This window comes from Balaenoptera borealis (genome assembly GCF_965194805.1).
Source record: "Balaenoptera borealis genome assembly, chromosome: 13".
Classification (NCBI taxonomy): domain Eukaryota; kingdom Metazoa; phylum Chordata; class Mammalia; order Artiodactyla; family Balaenopteridae; genus Balaenoptera; species Balaenoptera borealis.
Window position 1 is genome coordinate 33221835 of NC_138870.1, and position 24248 is coordinate 33246082.

Here is a 24248-nt window from a genome sequence, read left to right on the forward strand (position 1 = left end):
GATCTAGATTTGGGAGTTTTCAGCACACAGAAGGCATCCCAATGAGATGGGATGAGATCACCTGCAGTGTGAATGCAAACACAGAGGAGGAGAGCTCCAAGGAGTGATCCCTGGGGCTTGCCAAAGTTAAAAAGGTGTGGGAGATGAGGAAGAATCTGCAAAGGCCATTGAGAACGAACAGCCTAAGGAAAATCCAGGACAGTGTGGTGTCCAAGAAGCCAACGAAAGTACTTCACAAAGTCATGATTTCCTGTGTCAAATGCCTTTGACAGGTCAAATAGGATGAGGACTGAAAATTGCCCTTGGACTGAGCAACACAGAGGGCATGGAATCTTGACAAGAGCAACGTTGGTAGAATTGTAAGGGCAAAATCCTGCCTGGGAAGGGGGTCACAAAAAAATGGAAAGAGAGGAACTGAAGAGAAGGAATGCCATAGGCAACTGTTTTGTGTAAAAAAAGGAGATAAATGTGATAGTAACTGAAAGATGAAGTGAGGTAGAAAGTTGTTGTTTTTTTTTTTCAGACGGCAAAAATAACAGCATGCTTATGGGAATGATCCAGAAGAAAGAGAAATTTATAAAAGAAAGGGATTTCATAGCTGGAATGATAGCTTTGAATAGGAGAGAAGGGATGAGCTCTCAGACACAAGTAGAGGGGCTGGCTTTGGCCAGGAGCACGAACAGTGGAAGAGAGAACCTCTGGACAGTGTAGGCAGTGACATCTGAGGAAACATGAAGGAGATGAGGGAGTTTGGGGATGGACACCATCATTCTGATTGTTTCTATTTTTCATAGTGATAAAGTAAGCAAGATTCTTTCCTGGGATTCATTAAAAAAAAAAAAAAAGATAAAAAAAAATGTGCACGATACATCATGAGGTCTTGCTAATTTATGCAGTGAGTTAAAAATTGGGAGAAAAAAATACAACCATGCCACTTTCATATGATTAGTCTTTATACTTTTGTCATCATTTCTTAAAAAGGTCATTCCATAAAATAAAGGTAAAATTTCATTTGTAAAAATATTCTATTGCTGGAGTCTTTTGTTATATATGTGTCTGTGTATTTTAAAACAAAAATCTGAAATCCACGTACAGTTACCATGACAAATATAAAGGAAATAGTAAAAAAATGAAATATAAAGTCCATTTTGTCATAGGTAAATTATATATACAATTTTATGCTTTCTTCCAAACTCTACGTCCAGCCATAACTTTTTACATAACTGTAACCAGTGTATCCACACAACTAGGTTCTATTCTTTGGATTTATTATTTGTGGATTTATATGTATCTCAGGTCCACGTTTTCATTTTAACAGCAATGCAATGTTCCTCTTTATACCATGGTCTACATAATCATTTCCCAGTCACTAGGCACTTGGAGATTTCCCAAGTTTTTAAAACATTGCATTGTATACATCTATAAATATCTTTATGCAAAATGAGTTTTTCTTTTATTTCTTTATATTGTAATCCCTAAAGTTCCAGATCAAAGAATATCTGATCAAAGTGAACCCCAAGAGCATACACCTCACTGGATTAACTTCCACATTCCAAGTATTTACTTTGGTATCTAAAATATATGAGTAATTCAAAATAGGTTTGTTGAATTCATGAACAAAAGAATTAATGCATGAAACATGACAAATATGCCTGGCTATTATCTAGAATATTCTCTAAAGAAAATTATCCCAATATATTTTAAAGCAGAAAAATCTCTTCCTAGGGTACAACCCTGAGTGCTTTCTAATTTGCTAATTTACTAAGTACAATGTTATCTTAATTTTCACTTCTAATTTTTAACAAGGTTTAACACTTTCCCAAGAGTTTATTCACTAATTACATTTTCTCTTGCTGTAAATAGTCTACTTAATATGCTTTGGGCATAAGTATATTTAGTTTTAGGTAAATAAATATACCACAATATTTTTCCAATCTGTCATTTGCTTTTAAAACCTGACTGGAGGTTTTAAAAATTATAATGTAGGGGCTTCCCTGGTGGCGCAGTGGTTGAGAATCTGCCTGCCAATGCAGGGGACACGAGTTCGAGCCCTGGCCTGGGAAGATCCCACATGCCGCGGAGCAACTAGGCCCGTGAGCCACAATTGCTGAGCCTGCGCGTCTGGAGCCTGTGCCCCGCAACAAGAGAGGCCGCGATGGTGAGAGGCCCGCGCACCGCGATGAAGAGTGGCCCCCGCTTGCCACAACTAGAGAAAGCCCTCGCACAGAAACGAAGACACAACACAGCCAAAAATAAATAAATAAATAAATTTAATTAAAAATTATAATGTAAAGAACGATGTCACTGACACAGATAAAAGAAAATCACTCCATTCCTATCTTTTTAATTTTGATACATTTACTTTAACACTTTTTTTATTGAGGTATAGTTGATTTACAATTATTATTTCAGGTGTACAACACAGTGATTCAAAATTTTTATAGATTATACTCCATTTGGAGTTATTATAAAATATTGGCTATATTCCCTGTAATGTACAATATATCCTTGTAGCTTATCTATTTTATACATAGTAGTTTGAACCTCTTAATCCCCTCTTAATTAAGAATCCTCTTAATCCGATCTTGCCCCTCCCAGCTTCTCTCTCCCTACAAGTAACCATTAGTTTGATCTCTGTTTCTATTTTGTTATATTCACTTATTTCTTAGATTCCACTAATAAGGGATAACATACAGTATTTATCTTTGTCTGATTTATTTCACTAAGCATAATACCCTTCAGGTCCATACATGTTGTTGCAAATGGCAAAATTTCATTCTTTCTTATGGCTGAGTAGTATCCCATTGTACATATATACCACATCTTCTTTAACCATTCAGCTGTCAATGAACACTTAGAATACTTCCATATACTGGCTATTATAAATAATGCTGCTATGAACATTGAGGTACATGTATCTTTTCAAACCAGTGTTTTTGTTTTCTTCAGATATACACCCAGGAGTGAAACTGCTGGATCATATGAAAGTTCTATTTTTAGTTTTTAAATGACTCTCCATACTGTTTTCCATAGTGACTGCACCAATTTACATTTGCACCAACAGTATACAAGGGTTCCCTTTTCTCCACATCCTCGCCAACTTTTGTAATTTGTGGTCTTTTTGATGATAGCCGTCCTGACAGGTGTGGGTGATATCTCATTGTGGTTTTGATTTGCATTTCTCTGATGATTACCGATGTTGAGCATCTTTCCATGTGCCTGTTGGCCATCTGTATGTCTTCTTTGGAAAAAGGTCTATTCAGGTCTTCTGCCCATTTTTAATTGGGTTTTATTTATTTTTTTGATATTGAGTTGTAGGAGCTGTTTATGTATTTTGGAATACTAACCCCTTATTGGTCATATCATTTGCAAATAATTTCTCCCATTCAGTATGTTGTCTTTTTGTTTTGTTGATGGTTTCCTTTGCTGTTCAAAAGATTTTAAGTTTAATTAGGTTTCATTAGTTTATTTTTGCTTTTATTTCCTCTGCCTTAGGAAACAGATAACAAAAAAACACTGGTACGATTCATGTCGAAGAGTGTTCTGCCTACATTTTCTTCTAGTTTTATGGTTTCTGGTCTTACATTTAGGCCTTTAATCCATTTCAAGTTTATTTTTGTACATGGTGTGAGAAAATGTTCTAATTTCATTCTTTTACATGTAGCTATCCAGTTTTCCCAACACCACTTATTGAAGAGATGGTCTTTTCTCAAGAGACTGTTTTCTTGCCTCCTTTGTCATAGATTAACTGAACACAAGTGTGTAGGTTTATTTCTTGGCTCTTTATTCTGTTCCATTGATCTTCGTGCCTGTTTCTGTGCCAGTTCTGGACGGTTTTGATGATTGTAGCTTCGTAGTATAGTCTGAGGTCAGGCAGTACGATACCTCCAGCTCTGTTTTTTTTCTCAAGATTGCTTTGGGTATTCAGGGTCTTTTGTGTTTCCATACAAATTTTAAAATTATTTGTTCTAGTTCTGTAAAAAATGCCATTGGTATTTTGATAGGGATTGCAATGTATCTGTAGATATCCTTGGGTAGCATGGTCATTTTAACAATATTAATTCTTTTAAACACATTATATCTTTCCATCTGTTTGTGTCATCTTCAATTTCTTTCATCAGTGTCTTATAGTTTTCTGAGTATGTGTCTTTTACCTCCTTAGACTTCCTAGGTATTTTCTTTTTGACGTGATGCTAAATGGAATTGTTCTCTTAATTTCTCTTTCTGTTAGTTCATTATTAGTGTATAGAAAAGCAACAGATTTCTGTATATTAATCTTGTAGCCTGCAACTTTACTGAATTCGTTGATGAGCCATTACTAGTTTTTTGGTGGCATCTTTAGGATTTTCTATGTATAGTAACATTCCATCTGCAAACAGTAATAGTTTTACTTCTTTTCCAATTTGGATTTCTTTTATTTCTTTCTTGTCCGATTGCTGTGGCTAGGACTTCCAATACTATATTGAATAAAAGTGGTGAGAGTGGGCATCCTCGTCTCATTCCTGATCTTAGAGGAAATGCTTTCAGCTTTTCACTGTTGAGTATGATGTTAGCTGTGGGTTTGTCATATATGGCCTTTATTATGTTGAAGTATGTTCCCTCTATACCCACTTTGTGGACAGTTTTTATCATAAATGAATGTTGAATTTTGTCAAAAGCTTTTTCTGCATCTATTGAGATGATCAAATGATTTTTATTCTCCAATTTGTTAATGTTTCTATTTTTTTAAACTTAGATTCTTAAAACAATATGGTATTAATGAGAATATAAGATCAAATTGCATTTACATTATTTTTCTTCATATTGTGTTTTTCTCAGTTGTTTTTCATAATTCTTTCTTTTCCCTATTATCTTATCTGACTGGTTCAATACGAAACTCTTATAAATAGTTGGATCTACTGCTGAAGTTTTTATTCTGTTCTGTTCGCCTCTTTTCTGCTTTTAATAATATATTATTATACCACATAAAACATATATATTATGTATTTTATATACACATATATGTATACATACACATGTACTAACCTAGGAAATATCATTATAACTATACTTAGCTTTCACAATCAAAAACTGCTTTTATCACATAGTGGAGAGGTAAGGCACACATTGGTTCTTAATCAGAAACCTGGATTTGAATCTCAGCACTGTCACTAACAGTACTAATTTACCTAACCTCTTTGCACTCCTTTAATTCACTCTTAAACTAAGGAAAGTACTAACCTTCTTGGTTAATGAGTGAATGCACATAAAAAACATACACACATAGGCATAAAGAATGGGCTTTGTTTTAGGACCTACTATATTTTGACTTTTTACAATACCTCTATTAAGCTACCTTTAAGTAAGCATCATATCCCAAGCAATGAAGATTACGAATTTTCACAGATAAAGGGTATTCAAGGAAAAATGACAAACTGTTAGAATTCTATGTTCTTTGCAGTACGGGATGAATTTTAACTTAAAACATCATTTAAAAAGGACAATCAAGTAGAGGAAGGAATAGTAAACTCCTAAAAATTCTAAATATTTTCCTAACCTAGGAATGAATATAATGAAAGATTTTATAAGAATTTTTATAATGAAAGAATTTACAAGAATTATAAGAATATAATGAAAGATTTTGTAAGATTTTATAAGAATTTTATAAGAAACAAGCTTGCTTTCAAGAGACATGACCAAGGACTTGAACAGTTTTCGGCTTTGTGTGTTTTTTGTACATTTTCCGGCCTCACCAACTTCACTGCCAGGTGGGCAGGAGGGGCCCTGCATGGCCTCTGATATAGTCCAGATACACATATTATCTTACCTACAAAATCACGGAGGGCCACGTTACACTGACTATACTTATGCATCCAAAAATAGTGGAGAGAGGAGTTCTAGAAGCCATTTTCTTTATGATTTTATAGTAAATATTGGAATTAGGTAGACACAGCAGTACTGCTTCAAATTTTACGCTGATGTTAATTTCTAATAATGACTATATTTCAAGAATCTTTGATATCTACTGTTAGACATGGTCGCAACTTATTTTCAGTCACTGCATTTTTCTTTCAAAACTACAAGCAGTTGCTAAGCAAACATTAAATGGTTAATGTTTAGTCCTTAAAAACCATGCACAGCATTTTCGTTTCCAATTTTCTTGCTATGTTGTACAGAATGAGTTCCTGACATGGAGTCATAAACTAGGCCCAAAAACATGATAATGAAGTTTTATATGAAAGTTTCCATTATTAAAATTCTTTTTATTCCAAAACTATTATTTTTCAAGTTTTACTAATACTTTCATTCTTTGACTCTAAAAAGGCAGATATATCTTTTCCACTGAGAACAGAACTATTTTGTCTGTAAGTAGGCACATAAAATACTACATTACAAGACAGAGCTAATATCACAGCTTCAACTGGTTCCTTACTACTAGCTCTAACAAACAGGTTCACATTTTTACTTTCTTATTCAACCCCTCCACCTAGCCAAGAAAAGCTGCCTACTTTCCTCAATGCTTTACATTTATCACTGCCCCCTTCCCCAACCAGAAATGTACCCTTCTCTCAGATAACCAATTTTTGTAACTTTCTTCAAGACCCAGTTCAAAACTTCATCTGTCTTGCTGGAAAATAAATTTTACATAATATAACTGAACACTTGAAAGAAAGAATACTGCCCCACTTTTAAACTACTCATTCTTTCAAGTTTGACTGTTCGATTTATATTATGGAATTTTTACTCATCTGTTACTAGTTATGATAAACATAAAAATCTAAGGATAATTTAATTCCATTGATTACAAAAGGTATTAAAGCAATGATCAAGAACTACCATTTATTGATAGCCAGACAGTTTTACATGAATTAGCTCATTTAATTTCTACAACAATGCTATTTTCTAAGCGTTATCATAACACTCATTTTAAAGACATGGAAATTGAGGCACACAGTGGTAAATGCCCAAGGTTACACATCTTATGTGTGAATGTTTAACAAACACTGATGCTTTACTTTGCCAGGCACTTTAAAAGCACTTTTATAAATATGAACTCATTTAATCCTCTTAACTACCCTAGGAGGCAGGTCTTATCACCATTCTACAGATGAGGAAACTGAAGCACAAGACTTGACATAATCACCCAAGTAGTAAGTGGCCAGCCAGGGTGTGAGCCCAGGCAGTGTGAATCCAGAGGGCTCAAGCTTCACCACCATGTAGTCCCATTTCTGAATTAACAGTGAAGCAATTAAGTATGTACCTGAGCCTTCTAGTGTTCAACTACAGTAATGTTCTTTTGGGTATTACTTTTACGTACTCATTAGTTTGCTACATATTTAAGAGCTTAATATATAAACAGTGGGTAACTCAGCACAGTAAAAGACACAAATACTATTAATACCTAATTACCTAACCCCATGAGTTTCTGCTCTACCAGGGGAGATGAGTCACAGCCAAAAAGATATATACATTGTAAGGAATAACGCAGTTAAAGGCCATGATTTGCTTCAGAGAAAGTGCCAATATTTAGCAGAGGCCAACTGAGAAAGCTTTCACGATAAAGCTGAACCTGGAAGGATGAGTAAACATCCTATAGATACTTCTAGTGTTAGGATTAAGAACATGTTACTGTGCTCTCATGTTTGTCTCTCCCCCACTAGACTTAGGTCTCTGAAGAACAGCGACTAGTTTTATCTTTCTCTCTCCAACACCCAACAAAGTCATCACTCAGTAAATAGCTTTGGGACAAGGGGTAGAGAGAATGTTACAGAAAAGCTCATTCCAAACAGAGAGAACATCAGGAACTTAAAGGGAAAAGCAGCAGTTTTTAATTTTAGTTGCTGTATCATAGGCAATACCTCTGTGCTCTCCAATGCCAGGGAGCCCCACTTTCGCTATATTCCATGTGAATATACCTCCTTAAGGGTGAATACAGTGTGCATGAGCCCCCTGGAGTTGTGCAACACAGCAGCTCTGATTATAGGCATCCCTGTTCACAAGCTCTTAGCAAAGGAAAGAGATGTTCTAACCTCTAAGCTTTGCTTTTCTCATTGTCATTCCTTGACATGCTGTGGCCATGTTCTTGAAAAACTCATTTAAAAATTTTATATTTTAAAATTAACTTTCACAATAATATATCATGGTAAAAAACAATTATGCTATTTTCAGGGAGAAGCGACAGAGTTACAAAACAGTTGAGCATGGACAGACTCTGAAGCCAGACCTCTTGGGAGCTATCTCTGGCTCCACCACTCAGGAGCTTTGTGACCATGTGAAAGTTACTTCATCTCTTTTCACCTAAATATCCTCTTCTTTAAAAGAAGATACAGGTATACCTCCAAGACGTTGCAGGTTCAGTTCCAGACCACCACAATGAAGCAAATATTGCAATAAAGCAAAGCAGCAGTAAGTCTAAAAACTCAATGTACTACTTTAAGTAAAAAACACTTTATTGCTAAAAATACTGACCATCATCTGAGCCTCCAACAAGTCGTAATCTTTTGCAATGGTAACAGAGATCACTGATCACAAATCATCGTAACAAATATAATAAAAATTGAAAAGTTTGAAATACTGCAACAATTACCAAAATGTGACACAGGGACATAAAGCAAGCAAATGCTCTTGGAGAAATGGTGCTGACAGACTTGCTCAATGCAGGATTGCTACAAAACTTCAATTTGTAAAAAGCACAATTATCTGTGAGGCACAATAAAATGAGGTATGCCTGTAATAGTATTAGCTCACTGGGTTATTATGAAAATTATGGGAATATAAGCAAAATGTTTAGAAGAGTGTCTGGCATAGAGTAAGCACTGAATAAATGTTAGGTATCACTTCCAGGGTGCTGGTCGCTAAATCGATTGCCAATTCACATTCTGCCTTGAAGCGACTGGGGAGACTCCCCCTGGCACAGAGCAGGGAGATGCTGAAATCAGTACAGAAGGATGCTGGTGCCACCATGATGCCACTGTGCACTGTGGCACTGGGGACCCCATCACACTGCTCAGCCTTATTGTGAAATGAGGCTTCTGCTGTGTGGCTTTCAAAACATATTCCAGACCACATAATTCCAAACAATGGTGCTAATATTTAATAAAAGGCCTAAGTATGAAGCATGCAGTACTCCCTCCCAACTTGAGTCTAGACGTATCTGTAAAACTTGGCTATTTTTTTCTCTATACATCCAAGGAAGTTAAAGTTTAAATATACAAAATGTTTTGGGGTTTTCTACTGAGTACATATTTTCTCCAGACAATGAAAGTTTTCTCTATACAAGTGTTGCTTACTCTTTACTCTGAAGGACAAAGGAAAGAGAAAGGTAAGAAAATGAAAAGAGTTACAAACAGGAAGGATGGGAAGGATGTATAAAGGAACCAAGTTCAATCAGGAAGAAAAAAGAAAAATAGTTTATGTGCTTTTGAGTAAAGATGGCAAAGACTGCTTGCTATTTGAGATCTACCAGCAGGTTCTATATCATTAAAGGTGTTAAAGCCAAAGACATTAGTGTGAATCAGTCAACTCAGACTGTGTTCTTACTCTGAGCTTAAGACACAGAAGAGAGAAGTATGGATGGATAAAAAAGAGAAATGTTTTATAGAGAAGTCACATGAACAACTTCATAGAACTCACGTTAACACTTATGTCATCTCACTGACAACTCACTCAAGGAGCGCAATGCAATACTACTAGGCAAACATAATTAGGTCATAACTCTCACTATAACTCTACAATGTCAGTGCCACCAGATATAAAAGTGTGGAGGTAGCTGGGTGGGGCAGTGCACACAAACTGTTAACATGTATGAAACAAGGAAACAGAAGTCAAAGAAGTCAAATGAAGTTTTACTTTACATGTCAGTTTCATACCGGTAGAGAGCAAAAATCCAATACAGAAATCCTGCTTTAAAAGAAGATAAAACCGTGCCACATCTTCTTTATCCATTCATCTGTCGATGGACACTTAGGTGGCACATAAATACAATAGAATATTACTCAGCCATAAAAAGAAACGAAATTGAGTTATTTGTAGTGAGGTGGATGGACCTAAGGACTGTCAAACAGAGTGAAGTCAGAAAGAGAAAAACAAATACCATATGCTAACATATATATATGGAATCTAAAAAAAAAAAAAAATTGTTTCTGAAGAACTTAGGGGCAGGACAGGAATAAAGACACAGACATAGAGAATGGACTTGAGGACACAGGGAGGGGGAAGGGTAAGCTGGGATGAAGTGAGAGAGTAGCATCGACATATATACACTACCAAATGTAAAATAGATAGCTAGTGGGAAGCAGCTGCATCAAACAGGGAGATCAACTCAGTGCTCTGTGACCACCTAGAGGGGTGGGATAGGGAGGGTGGGAGGGAGATGCATGATGGAGGGGATATGGGAATATATGTATACATATAGCTGATTGTTATACAGCAGAAACTAAAATAGCATTGTAAAGCAACTATACTCCAATAAAGATGTTAAGAAAATAATTATTCGGATAACAAACAAAAAAAGATAAAACTGAAAGAAATTATGGAGGGTGGGGAAGGGAACAAACTTGGTTGCAAAAAGAAAAAAATCAGCACTAGCTGATTAACTATTTAAAAATCTGTCTGATTCTATGATTACCTTAAATGAAATTCTTTATTGATATTAATCTCAGCATTGAGATTGTATTGAGAAAGTATGACTTTCTGATCAGACAAGATTTTACAATTGCTTTGCATTAAAGTATAAAAATTCAAAGTGCTGTTTGAATAAAACTGATACATTTTTGAAAAATATTACTCAACAGGCCATAACATACCAACTAAAAGCTGCAATAAGCAGCTACAAACTGTGTTCCAATAGAGGGAGTACCGCAACAGACAGAGGAGGACAGGGAGTACCGCAACAGACAGAGGCCGACAGAGGAGAAACTGGTATAAATCTAAGATTAATTCAGCAAACCCAGTGCTGTATAAATTAACATGTCAATTCTCAGTAAACGTTTTGGATACTGGTAAATATCTGAATTTAGACCCTTTTTAATATGCCCCACACAGGCGCTAAATCACCACTTACAATGAGCAGTAAATGCCAACACTGTGGAAAAAGGTAGAAATTACATTGCGTGCTTTTTGGCTATGGACATGCTAACAATGATAACAGTATAGCATTCTTATACTCTGCCCTGTCACAACAACCTTGTGTGTGTGTTATGCATGAGAGACACAAGGTCCCAGACAATAATCACATGAAGCAAAACATGCAAATTCACACTCCTTCAATCCTTTTGTACCTAACCACACCTAAAAACTTTGATTGTAGGTACAATTTTGCTGAGCACTTACAAAATGTAACTGTGTAAAAGACATGAAAATGAGATTCTCTATAGAATATAATAAATTCTGAGTTTGCAAATTTGTGTCCTATTTGAAATTAGAGTCTTCAGGTTTAAAAAGCTTGGTGTCAGAAGTAGTAGGGCAGGAACAATGGCAAAAGTCTGGTCCCAGGACTCAAGTCAAGGATAAGAGACAGGAGGAACCAAAGGAACCTCTGGTGAAACCAAAACCTGAAATATGCCATTTTCAAAATGGGTACTCAATAAGCTGATTTTGTTGTAACTAGTCAAGGAAACTGAACCCTTAAACTAAAACAAATACAAACACCCCCGATTTCTTATGCTTCTGTTACATGAATCATTTAATATAATTATACATTCTAATTATAGATTGAACAATTATACTCTACTGCTTGATATCTTTATATTTTTCAAAGATTTCTGTTGAAGGGAGCACTGACTCTTCCTATTCCAGTAATTCATGACCACATATTTTAGCCACCTGGTAGTAACCATCTCGGCAAAGGATTTCTCATACTACAAAATTGAAAGAGGCAAGGTGTGAAAGGAAAATCAAAATGGAGTCAGTACTGCTAAAAGAGCTCTCTTAAACAGAGCTGGGACGCCATTAAGAAAGTGCATTTCTCAGCCTGTATGGAATCTGACCTTTGGACCTGAAGTCACCCAGAACACCTGCCAGAAACTCAAGATACTTATTGGACCCCTACTCTAAAATAACTCATGATTCCTTTAGATATTTTCCAGCTTGCATCAGAGAAAATCACAATTCTTACCAGGCAACTTTTAGCAACCTCGTGACTTTCTGTCTTTACCTGACTCTTTCCCTTCCTTGGAACACTCTTTCAGGGTTACCTGAATCTGTATCTCCCAAATCACAATTCTTAAGACACCAAATAAACTCTTTTCTTATTTGCAGCCTCCTGATTTTTTTTTTTTTTGCGGGGGGTGGGGGGGTTGACAAAAGGTTGAAGAAAGTAAGAGTTTAAAAGCAGAATGGTTTAAAGAAGAAGGAAAAAAAAAATTCAAGGGATGTTTAATCTGATCATATCATTTACAACTGAAATCTCCAAAGACTGTTCCCGCGTAGGCAAGACCAAATAAACCCTATTCAGCCTAATCCACACCTCTCCCCGCAAAAAATCATTCCAGTTTCATGGCTGACCCATCATCACCCTTCAGTCACTTTTTGCTTCATATACTGCTTTTACTTTTTGCTGCCTTTACTCTTGCTGTTAACTTAAATGCCCAGTAATTCAAAGAGCGAAAGACTCCGAGGTTTTGTTTTTTAATTCTGATTTTGCACCAGTGACTTTGTCATTTAACTGCTGCACCTTGTTTTATTGCATACCTTGTTTCATTGAGCTTTGAAGATACTGCATTTTTTTACAGATTGAAGGTCTGTGGTAACCCCGCAGAGAGCAGGTCTATTGGCACCATTTTTCCAGCAGCACTTGCTCACTTGTTCATGTCTCTGGGTCACATTTTAGTAATTTTCACAACATTTCAAGCTCTTTCATTATTACTATAATTGTTATGGTGATCTGTGATCAGTGATCTTTGATGTTACTAATGTAATTATTTTGGGGCACCACAAACCGCACGCATATAAGATGGGAACTTAATCAAAAAATGTTGTGTTTGTTCTGACTGCTCCAGGAACCAACAGCTTCCCAGCCCCTCTCCCCCTGTCCTCAGGCCTCCCTATTTCCCTGAGAGGCAACAATATTTAAATTAAGCCAATTAATATCCCTACTTTTAACAGTCTCTAAGTGTTAAAGTGAAAAAAGTCACAGGTCTCTCACTTTAAATGAAAAGCTAGAAATGATTAAGCTCAATGAGGAAGGCATGTCTCAAGCCAAGACAGGCCACTAGCTAGGCCTCTTGCACCAGTTAGCCAAGTTGTGATGATGGCAAAGTTGAAGGAAATTACAAGTACTACTCCAGCAATACACAAATGATAAGAAAGCAAAATAGCCCTATTGCTAATACAGAGAAAGTTATAGTGGTCTGACAGATCAAACCAGCTACGACATTTCCTTAAGCCAAAGCCTAGTCCAGAGCAAGGGCCTAACTCTCTTCAATTCTACGAAGGCTAAGAGAGGTGAGGAAGCTGCAAAAGAAAAGTCTAAAGCTAGCAGAGGTTGGTTCATGAGGTTTAAGGAAAGAACTCCATACATAAAAGTACAGGGGAAGCAGCAAGAGCTGATGTTGAAGCTGCAGCAAGTTACCAAGAAGATCTAGTAAAGATAATTAATGAAGGTGGCTACAACTAAACAACAGATTTTCAACATAGACAAAACAGCCTTATGTTGGAAGAAGATCCCTTCTAGGACTTCCATAGATAGAGAGAGGTCAATGCCTGGCTCCAATGCTCATTTACCATTCTAAAAAATCCCTGGGCCCTTAAGAATTAGGCTAAATCTACCCTGCCTGTGCTCTATGTATGGAACAAAGCCTGGATGGCAGCAAGTCTGTTTACAACACAGTTTACTGAATATTTTAAGCCCTCTATTGAGACCTACTGCTCAGAAGATTCCTTTCAAAATATTACTGCTCATTGACAATGCACCTGGTTACCCAAGAATTCTGATGGAGATGTATGAGATTGATGTTGTTTTCATGCCTGCTAACATAATATCCACTCTGCAGCTCATGGATCAAGGAGTAATTTCAACTTGCAAGTCTTATTATTTAAGAAATACCTGTGTAAGGCTATAGCTGCCATATATAGTGATTCCTCTGATGGATACGGGCAAAGTCAATTGAAAACTTTCTGAAGGATTCACCGCTCCAGATACCATTAAGAACATTAGTGATTCATAGTAAGAGGTCTATTTTGCAACATTAACAAGAGTTTGGAAGAAGTTGATTCTAATGATGACTTTGAGGAGTTCAAAACTTCAGTGGAGGAAGTAACTGCAGATGTGGTAGAAACAGCAAGCGCACCAGAATTAGAAGTGGAGCCTGCAGATGTGACTGAATTGCTGCAATCTCATGATAAAACTTTCACGGATAAGGAGATGGTTCTTACGGATAAGCAAAGAAAGTAGTTTCTCAAAAAGAAATCTACTCCTGGTGAAGATGCTGTGAAGACTGTTGAAGTGGCAGCAACGGATTTAGAATACTATCAATACATAAAGTTAGTTGATAAATCAGTGGCAGTGTTTGAGAGGATTGATTCCAATTTTGAAAGAAGTTCTAACTATAGGTAAAGTGCTATCCAAACAGCATCGCGTGCTAACAGAGAAATCATTTGTGAAAGAAAGTCAACTGATGCAGCAAACTTCAGTGTTGTCTTATTTTAAGAAATTGCCACAGTTACCCAGGCTTCAGCAACCACCACCTTGATCAGTCAGTAGCCATCAATATGGAGGCAAGACCCTCCACCCCCAAAGATTACTAGCTGAAGACTCACACGATGGTTAACAATTTTTAGCAGTATTTTTAAACTAAGGTACGTACATTTTTTTTTAGACATAATACTATTTGTACACAATAGACTACAGTATAGTGTAAATATAACTTTTTATGCACTGGAAGTTTGTGTAACTCACTTTATTGCAATAGTCACTTTATTTCAGTGGCGTAGAAACAAACCCACAATATCTATGAGGTATGTATGCATCCAGCAAAAGGAGACCTGTTTCTAGAGCTAAAAGGATTAAATGAGATAACCTATATAAAGTAACAGCAGGGTTCCTAGTCCATACTAAAGCACCAATAATATTTCGTTTCATGGCTCTCTGTAAATCTGCTGAACTCCTACTCATCCTTCAAACCCCATTTTAAATATCTGTTTCTACAAAACCGGCTTAATTATGTGTCTATTTTCTTCCCCCCAAAAAATGCAATTGCCTATTCTCCTGTGTTTCCCATGGCACTTAGAGAAACCTCTATTGTATTTGAATTGCTTTTTTTTTAAATTAATTATTTATTTTGGCTGCGTTGGGTCTTCGTTGCTACACACAGGCTTGCTCTAGTTGCGGCGAGCGGGGGCTACTCTTTGTTGCGGTGCACGGGCTTCTCATTGTGGTGGCTTCTCTTGTTGCGGAGCACGGGCTCTAGGCTCGTGGGCTTCAGTAGTTGCAGCACGCGGGCTCACAGGCTCTAGAGTGTAGGCTCAGTAGTTGCTGCGCACGGGCTTAGTTGCTCTGCAGCATGTGGGATCTTCCGGGACCAGGGCTAGAACCCTGCATTGGCAGGCGGATTCTTAACCACTGCGCCACCAGGGAAGTCCCTAATTTCTTGTTGCTGGCCTTTCTGTTCCATTAGAGTATGCACACCTCCAGGGTGGGATTTTTATCTAATTACTGCCTACTCCGAAACTGACACAATCAATAATGGAAGCTTAATTTGCATTTGTTAAACAAATAAATGATTTCATTAAACTATTACAAACTAAAACCCTTAGATGGCCTTTCAAATATTTCATGATACCCTTAAAAAAATAATAACAATCCTAACTTAGAGCGATACCCTATCAGCAGTGGAATTTTTTAATGTTTCTGCTTACTAGTCACTCATTTATTCTACAAGTACAACCAGTGTCTCCTACGGGCTGGGAGTACTGTACATTAGTGAACAAAATGAATAAAAAACTCTGTCCTCCCGGCCCTTATATTTACCACAGGTAAATCTGTGGAAGTAAGAAATTACCATTGCAAACTTGTCTGAAAACTATACCAGAAGACACATTTTGTTATTCTTCAACATTTACTAAATATCAAAAGAACGACAACAACAACAAAAACTCCTGACCACACATAAAATTTAACTACTTAAAACAGCATGAAATAAACTCAGATTTAGTGTACTAAACAAGCAAAACTGATTTTGTATCCCTAAAAAAATGCTCATGTTAGGACCCATTTCCTTGTAGTTAAAAATATTTGTGACTTCTTTTTTTGAATGGTTAGTAATCTTTGTGAGTTTTAAGAGTTCTATGTGTACAATTACATGCATCACATAGATCCTAATTTGAAAGGTGGTGATGTTTAATGTGGCTTATCTGAAAACCTGTTTACGACCTTAAAACATTCTTCACTTTTTAAGTAAGGAGGGCTTTTTACGAAATTTTGTATCAGGGCTTCTAGTCTAAGGGGTGCTCTCCCTGGAAATGAGACAGGCCGTTAGTTTAAAAAAATTTAACTAATTTTTTATCAGGACCACGTCTCAACTGGCTGCACTATCAGGCAAGCAGCCCAGGTGCCACAGACACAGATGCAGTTCTTGCACACCAACCTTTCCAATCTAACCTCCGGCTTTATCCTCTTTATTGCATCCACCTGGTTCCCCACGTATGGCCTATGGTTTCCTTTCTTTACTCATTCCCTGGCTTAGAAGGTCCTTTCCTTACTTCTACTGTCAAAATACTACTCATCAACATACCATTTCCATCTGGAAGAGCTTAGGCTTTCTTCTGTTGGGAGTAATGGTACCCTCTTTTAATTCATCAGCCCTCACTGTGATCCTTTCTTATGGAGATGAGCAAGTTCTACCTTGCTTTAGTCCTGCCCTGCCACTCTCACTGAAATATAAATGCTCCTCACTGTTCTGCTCACAACATCTGGAAAGGGCCCTTACACACAACAGCGGGTTAATTTTCCTATCAGATATAAGAGTAAACATAATACCCAAATATCCAATACTTGCCATAGCTAAACACTAGGAAACTTCATTTAGAGATCTCTGCAAAACAGTATTGAATTCCAAAATCACAAATAAGATTCAGTCTTACTGAACAAATCTTGCTACCTAAAATTACATTATTTCAATGTCCGAAGAAACAAAAAAGGTAGTCTGATATCCCAGGCAGAGAATTCTGAGAAAATAATCCTGAAGGCACAGGTAGTTCCTGTACACAGAGGTTTCATTTCAGCTGTACTTTTTGGTCATTTTGGACTTCAATGCACCAACTCAACATTTTACTGAGAGGCTTGTCCTGCTTCCCAATTAACAGTGCGATACACAAACAAAAAGGAAGTCAGTAATAATCGATTTTGGATATAAAAGTGCAGTGAGTTGGGTTTTAGGCCCATGGTTCCTACATGTGGAGTTGCATAAATGGGGCTCTCTCCCCCATAGAGCCTACAGAGAAGAGGCAAAAAGCATAAAGGTCAAACAAGTAGTGAATGGACAGATCATCAGGAGCCCAAGATTTAAAGGGCTCTTTCATCAATCCCTAGCCATAGGGAAGAAATACTTCAACAGCACCCTAAAGGAAACAAAAAAACTGAATTATGAAAGGCAACATTAAAAAAGCAACAGTGGCGTGTCTTAGAAAAATTACTAGCGAGATTTAAGTCTCAACCCCCTACTTTGTCTCAAAAGTGTTTTCTAATAATACTAAGCACATTCCAAATAGCTTCCATCTGCCAAGAACTTACCAACTGCACCTCCCCTGCTCAGCAACCAGGGTGAAAAATCAATGCCAAGGGAACCTAAATCCCTTCATTTTGGAAGTAAATTGCGAACATCTACCTTGCTAGGCATTTATCCACAGGGCGAGTAGTTCCTAAATGAATTTAGGAAGTGAACATGACCTAAGGGAAAGCAGGAGAGGCAAAACAAAGAGGAGAGTGGGTGAATATAGATTTAAAGGAAAAAGTCAGAGAAACAGAAAAGGCAAGAATTTATTTGGGAAGAAAATGAAAAGCAAAGGGCAATACAAAAAGTAACAGCAAAAGAGGAGAAAAAATAATACTCCACCCTAAAGATAAATGACTAGAGAAGGAAAGTGAAGAGTAGCAAAAAATAGAGTCCAGATGACTTGATTAACTTTAAAAATTCTCTTACTGTGACTTTTAAGACTGATTGGGTTCGGAGTTTGGAATCCTAGGAAAGGAAACGGTCTAGCAATGGAGAAACAAAGTGAGACAATGCTGAAAAGTAAAGAGACCCTCCTTCCTAAGCTCTAGATAGGCATCAGGTAGGGCTGGATCAAGGAAAACGCTGGTGATACGCGGGGCTCCTGGAAGGGCTCAGAGAGGCAACAATCACGCGGATTCACTTGTCTGTGGGAAATCGAAGATTACTCGTGGGCTCGGGACAGACTACAGAGAACCCCCACCCCCACCCTAGGGGGAGCCTGCGAGGCCGGACTAACAAACAGATGGGCTCTCAGAGCAGGAGCAAGAGACGCGGAGTATTCTCGGGAGCCGGCCAGACCCGACGGGGACCCCGAAGGGGCAAAAGGAACGCAGCGACTAGGGTCAAGGGCGGTGTCGCCAGGGGCCCCCCGGGCGCCCTTCGCCAAGCCGGAACTCACCGATGCCGAGCCCTACAACCAGGCGGCCGGCGAGCAGCGTCTCCTTGTTGTTCGCCGCAGCCAGCACCGTGGAGCCGGCGGTGAAGAGGGCACTGGCCAGCAGGATGGCGGCGCGGCGGCCGAAGACGCCGTTGAGGGCCCCGCCAGCCAGCGCCGAGACTGCGGCCGCCCCCACCGTGCTGGACACGAGCAGCTCCTGCCACAGCGCGTCCAGGCTGAGCTGCCGCTTGAGCAGCAGCATGGCCCCCGACACCACCCCGGTGTCATAGCCGAACAGGAAGCCGCCCAGCGCGGAGAAGACTGCCACCACGTACACGAAGGCGGGGGTCTCGTCCTGCTGGAACTGCCTCCGCGCCGCGCGCTCCAGGTCCCCGACGCCGCCGCCGCCCGAGCCCTGCAGGCTGGCGCTGGACTCGGCGGCCGCCAGGAGGCTGCGCTCCCCAGCCGTGCTCGCCGCGTCCGGCTCCTGCTGCTTCCTGCGCCGCTCGCCCATCAGGCTGCTCAGGCTCCGCAGCGTGTACTCCACATTCTCGCTCGCCTTGCGGGACATAGGGCAGGGGCCCGGGGCTGCCCGGGGGGACGAGGCTCCGCGGGCCGGCGGTCTCGGAGGGCTAGACAGCCCGAGCGGGCACAAGGAACCGCTGCCGCCGCCTTCCTCCTCCCGGCTCCCGCTCCGACTGCCACGGCAGCAGCCGCCGCCGCCGCCGCCGCGGCCGCTCCGGGGAGAAAGTTGCTGCCCGCCGAGCCCCGGCGCTGCGGAGTTGGAGCCTGGCGGGTCTCACTCGAGACTCACGCCCCGCGCCTGCCGAGCTGGCGCTGCGGAGCGAGCGGGAGGTGGGGCCGCGGGTCACGTGCAGCCCCAGCCGGCAGGGCCGGGCCGGAGACGCTCCGCCCCCTCCCCGGGCGGGGCCAACCTGAGCCCGCCCCGATCCCTAAAACCCACCCACCCACCCCCCCCTCCCCCGCCCCGGTCGATCGCGACCTCCGACCTAGGCTCCTTCTTACGTGGCTCTCGCATCCTTACAGCTTTAAGCCCCCTAGTTTCGGGGCCGCAGCTGGGTAGCAAGCCAATGTTTGAATGCCGGCTACTAGGCTTTCAGACTCGGAGAAACCGCCTACGATGATTGCACGGTTTGGAAAGGCAAGGAGAGAATCTCTTATAAAAGCCTGAGGATGGCCAAGCCTGGAAAGGGCCTAGGAAAAAATATCCTGTTATGGCATATAGCAAGTACTCTTCCTTACTTTTATAATATTGTGACAAAAATGGGTCTGTTCTGGAGCAATTAAGTTTCTTATCTCCAGTCCCTCCTCAACTTATGCTTATTTTAAAGGCACGGTACATCTTATTTCTTTGAGGACAGAGATAACGAATCTCCCCAGGTGAATCCCAAACTTCCTTCCAGGGATCCCTGATGTGTAAAAGAAAATTCACATTTATACATTACACTCCTGTATCACCAAGGAGCTCCCACTGGTACAAAGTAAACCCAATATTTGATGTGATTTAACGTTTAAGAGGAAATCTCCACCTAACTCCCCCAACATACTCACTAAAAGGAAGAATGTCTTCTCCCCTGAGAAGTCTGCACTGTTGCCTTCCATTTGCAGGGGCAATTTTAACTGCTTCATTTGCTTGAAACAAAGCAAAGATGACATTACTTGCCACCAGTTTTTTAAACTGTTGAGTTAATTGCCGGTTGTTAGTTTTTTTCCTCATTTTGAAGTCAGTAGTAAATCATTTTACACAGCTCCACTTTAGAAGAGAAACTTTGTCCCTCTGATTTGCTTTCATTCTTCAGGCTCAGGGCAGGAGGTAAAGCATCATATAATTTTGTTCCTTATTTCAGTGCTCTTTTATTTTCCTTATTTGAGCAAAAGTCTTAGTCTGAGGCCTATTTTTTCATGCAGCCTAAAACTTGTTCTTATTAAAGAAAAGGATTTTGTCGTTTCGTTTTCAATAAAAATTTATATTAGAATTTGTCAAAATTGCTTTCCTTTGGATTATCAGTCATGATTATCTCCATAATATAACACTTTCCTTAACAGCACCAAGGAAAAATGAACTAATGGGCTTAGAGGACTTAACTGTTTAAACTTATTGTGTGGCTTTAAAGTAAGGTTCTCTCATAATTCCCAGGGATCAATTAAACAGAGAGAGCTTTTAGCTCTGGAGCAATGAACTCTAATATTCAGGCTACAGAAAAAGATTCAGGTAAGAGAGCGCCCTTTTCCATGCCTGCTGTAATAAAACCTCGCCACCTGGTGGTGAGCCGGTTCATCGCTTTTGAAGAGCAGGGCTCTTCTACCAGATGAGAATCAGCTGGTACTGTTGACAGTTCTCTCTTGCTGAGATGAAACAAACTTCCTTTTACTCCTGTCAGGAACACCTTGGCTCCTGAGCATCCTTGCTGGAAATTCAGCTTTTGTGTCACAGAACGCTAAACTACTTAAAATGGTTCCACTCCAAATCATCACAGCACCTAAATACCTACGATCAGGTTACATCTGAAAAGAAATGTGACATGAAAAAAAGGGATCAGAGAGTTCAACAGAGTTCTTTCCAGCCCTTGGAGGGAGCCAAGTTCATTTTAACACTACAGCGTGAGTCCAAAGTATACTTCCCTGAAGCCTGCCCCAACCGCAGATTATGATGAAATGGAAAGCTAAGGATCAAAAGACATGAGTCCTATCAGTATCACTGTTTTACTGTACAACTTCTGACAACCACTAAATTAGTCTGTTCTTTGTCTTCTTATTTGCAGAGCAGATATTGGTACAGCAATGACTCATTTACTAGAAATGAAAAATAATTTTAAAATATACCTTGTTGCTATTGCACAGTAAATAATAATTCTAAGCATCATTATTGGCTTGCAAGGTGAATTTGAAAACCCAAGTTTTAAGTACATTTGCTTTACAACCTCCAGGAAGAGGGAAAGAAGTGAGAGAGTGGTTTTAGCTGTACTGCTACAGATCCCTTTCCATTCATCTCTCCCACCATAACAGTTCCCTTTCTCCGGAGATAACCACACCTATCACTTTGAAACATATCTTTCCAGAACTTTCTGTATGCATTTATATGTACACAGTAAAACACAAAGTTTGTTTTACTATTGTTTAGATCACAAAGAAAGAAAACCCAAATCCGACTGGTTTAAGCCAAAATTATGGTGGAGAGGGAGTATTTATTGACTCTTGTCTCTGAAAAGCTTTCAACAGGCTGATTTCAAGTACAGCTGAATATGGGCCTCAAAAACCAGGATGTCACCAAGAGCTCCATCTCTCCATTCTGCTTCTTGCTACTTGCGCTCCACTCTCAAATTCCATGTGGTAGCCAAGTGACTACAGCAGGTTCCAAGGTCTATTTCCTATTCTACTCATATCTGATGGCCAATTAGTGCCCACATCTTGAACTATTAATAGAAGTAAACCATGTGGGCTTCGAGTGTGTTTGGGGGGGCATTCCCATAAGAAATCTGGGGTACTTTTTTGCCAGAAGACAGGCAAATAAATCCTGGGCAATAAAACCAACAGATTTGAGTTACCAAAGTAACTAGTAAAGTAACATGGCATAAAAGGCAAGTAAAGCGTTTCAGGAAGGAGGGGCTGGCTAAGAGAACCAAATATATTGCATAGAGATCAAAGAGAATAAAAACTCATATGAAATCATTGAACTTTGACTATTAGAAAGTCAATGGTGAAGACCTAATGTACACCATGGTGACTAGAGTTAATAGTTAATATATTGTATACTTGAAACTTGCTAATAGAATATATCTTAAATGTTCTCACCACAAAAAAGGTAATCTGTGAGGTGATTAATATGCTAATTAGCTTGATTGTGGTAATCATTTCACAGTGTATGTGTATATCAAAACATCACATTGTGTACCTTAACAATATACATTTTTAATTTGTCAATCATACAACAATAAAGCTGGGGGGGAGAAGAGAGAAAAAAAAGTCGATGGTGACTGCTGAGAATCAGAATATTGTTTTGATGGTATTTTGCTGGTATTACATTCAGAAACCAAGTAGTAATTCCAGAATCCTGCCCTATTGATCTTTCTTCCTTTCTGTACATATAATAGACAATAGCAGCATCAAAATAAATATATTATTAGTAGGTACAAAGGTAGCGGGTCCCATGGCTTAGTTATGAGGTTTAATAATGTGCTTAGTACTTCCCCCCAAATCTTGCCTTTGACTTGTTCTAAGGAAGAAGAGATGGAATGGGAGGCAAGAATGGAAGGTAAGAAAACAGGATGGTCAGCATGCCCAATGGACAATGCTCTATCTAGATCTGCTTACTACATGGAGACATGGAGCAGGAAATACAAGAAAGCATGAGGCATGGATGATATTTTAACACACATTGACCCTGCCCACTAATAACCATGCCCAACTGGGAACAGAACTTGCGACACAACATAATATCACCTCCTCCTCTTTTGGGTGGGGAGGGTTGCAGCTCCTCTTCCTCCTCAGAGACTTTTAGGAGAGCAATGTCAATTAACAGAAAATAGTGGAAATAGCAACTGTAGGTTGCATTTTCTAGAAGTCTCTTGGTAAATGCAATGAAGGAGAGAATAGTTTAAAGAGATATCAGGATCAAGAGAAGGGGTAAAGGGGTTAGGCATGACAAATTTATTCATATACTGAAGTGAAAAGAATATATTGACAAGTCAGGATCCTGCATGATTGATAGAGCAAAGTCTCAAAGAAGGCAGGGAGGAAATGAGCAAGATCATTAAGAGAGAGGCTAACCCAGCCATAGGGAAGAGGAGGAACACTTCTTCCTCTAAAAGAGAAGGCAAGCAAAAAAAAAAAAAAAAAGCAGGAAAGAAGAACATGGCATTAATAACAAAAATACAGTGTTGACCTTGGTAGCTTTTAACTGAGGGACTGGCAAGTATCTACACTATTAGCACTCAATTCTGGGTGCTGTTGTTGGCCCAAGGATTTTTACTAGGCTAGCTCTTATAGTTAATTAATAGCATAAGTAATAGTATAATCACTAACAAAAATTATAAAAGTAGAAAAAGAAAGCTTTCATGAAATGGATAATAGGGGGATGGGGGATGGAGTGAACCTAGATGTTGTAAGCAGGAACACCCAAGTTCACATCTTCAATCTGCTACTTCCTTGACTGTGTGACCACTTACTTATTTTCTCTAAACTTCAGGTTTCTCTTCTGCAAAAGGAGGATAATAATACTGTATCAGTAGTTAGATGGTTTCAATCTGAGTAACAGGAAATCCATACTGAAACTGCCTTATACACTACAGAAGTGTATTATTACATAAATCTGAATGTCCAGAAGTGGCAGCATCAGGAATGGTATGATCAGTCTTTGAAAAATGGTGTCAAAGATCCAGATTCTGTCCTTTTCTCCACTCTGCTATTCTTAGTGTATTAGTTTTGCCCTCTGCTGGCTTCTATAAGAGGGCTCTAACATTTCCAGGTACCATTTTTCTAATGTATACAGAAAAGTACAGTACTTAGTCCCTATTCTCAAACACAATATATTCCAAGTAGTAAAAGACCAACATGACTATGTTTAGATATACCTAATAATACAAAGCATAGTATACCAAATTGGAGCTAGAAACAAAAATTCCAGTGGAACTCAACTTTGATTGCAGAGTGTCAAAATATTA

General features: G+C 39.1%; 1 protein-coding gene across 3 annotated transcripts in view; it reads right to left on the reverse strand.

Moving 5' to 3' along the window:
• The window catches only part of SLC2A13 (solute carrier family 2 member 13), a 456196-nt gene extending 436927 nt beyond the window's left edge, over positions 1-19269 (reverse strand). For 2 of the 3 annotated variants that reach the window (XM_082349411.1, XM_082349410.1), the window contains exon 1: positions 18589-19269. In XM_082349411.1, the coding sequence (XP_082205537.1) occupies positions 18589-19138 (550 nt within the window). In that variant the 5' untranslated portion in view covers positions 19139-19269. The remainder of the gene's footprint in view (positions 1-18588) is intronic. The other variant, XM_082349412.1, reaches the window with a different exon arrangement.
• Between the last annotated feature and the right edge of the window lie 4979 nt (positions 19270-24248).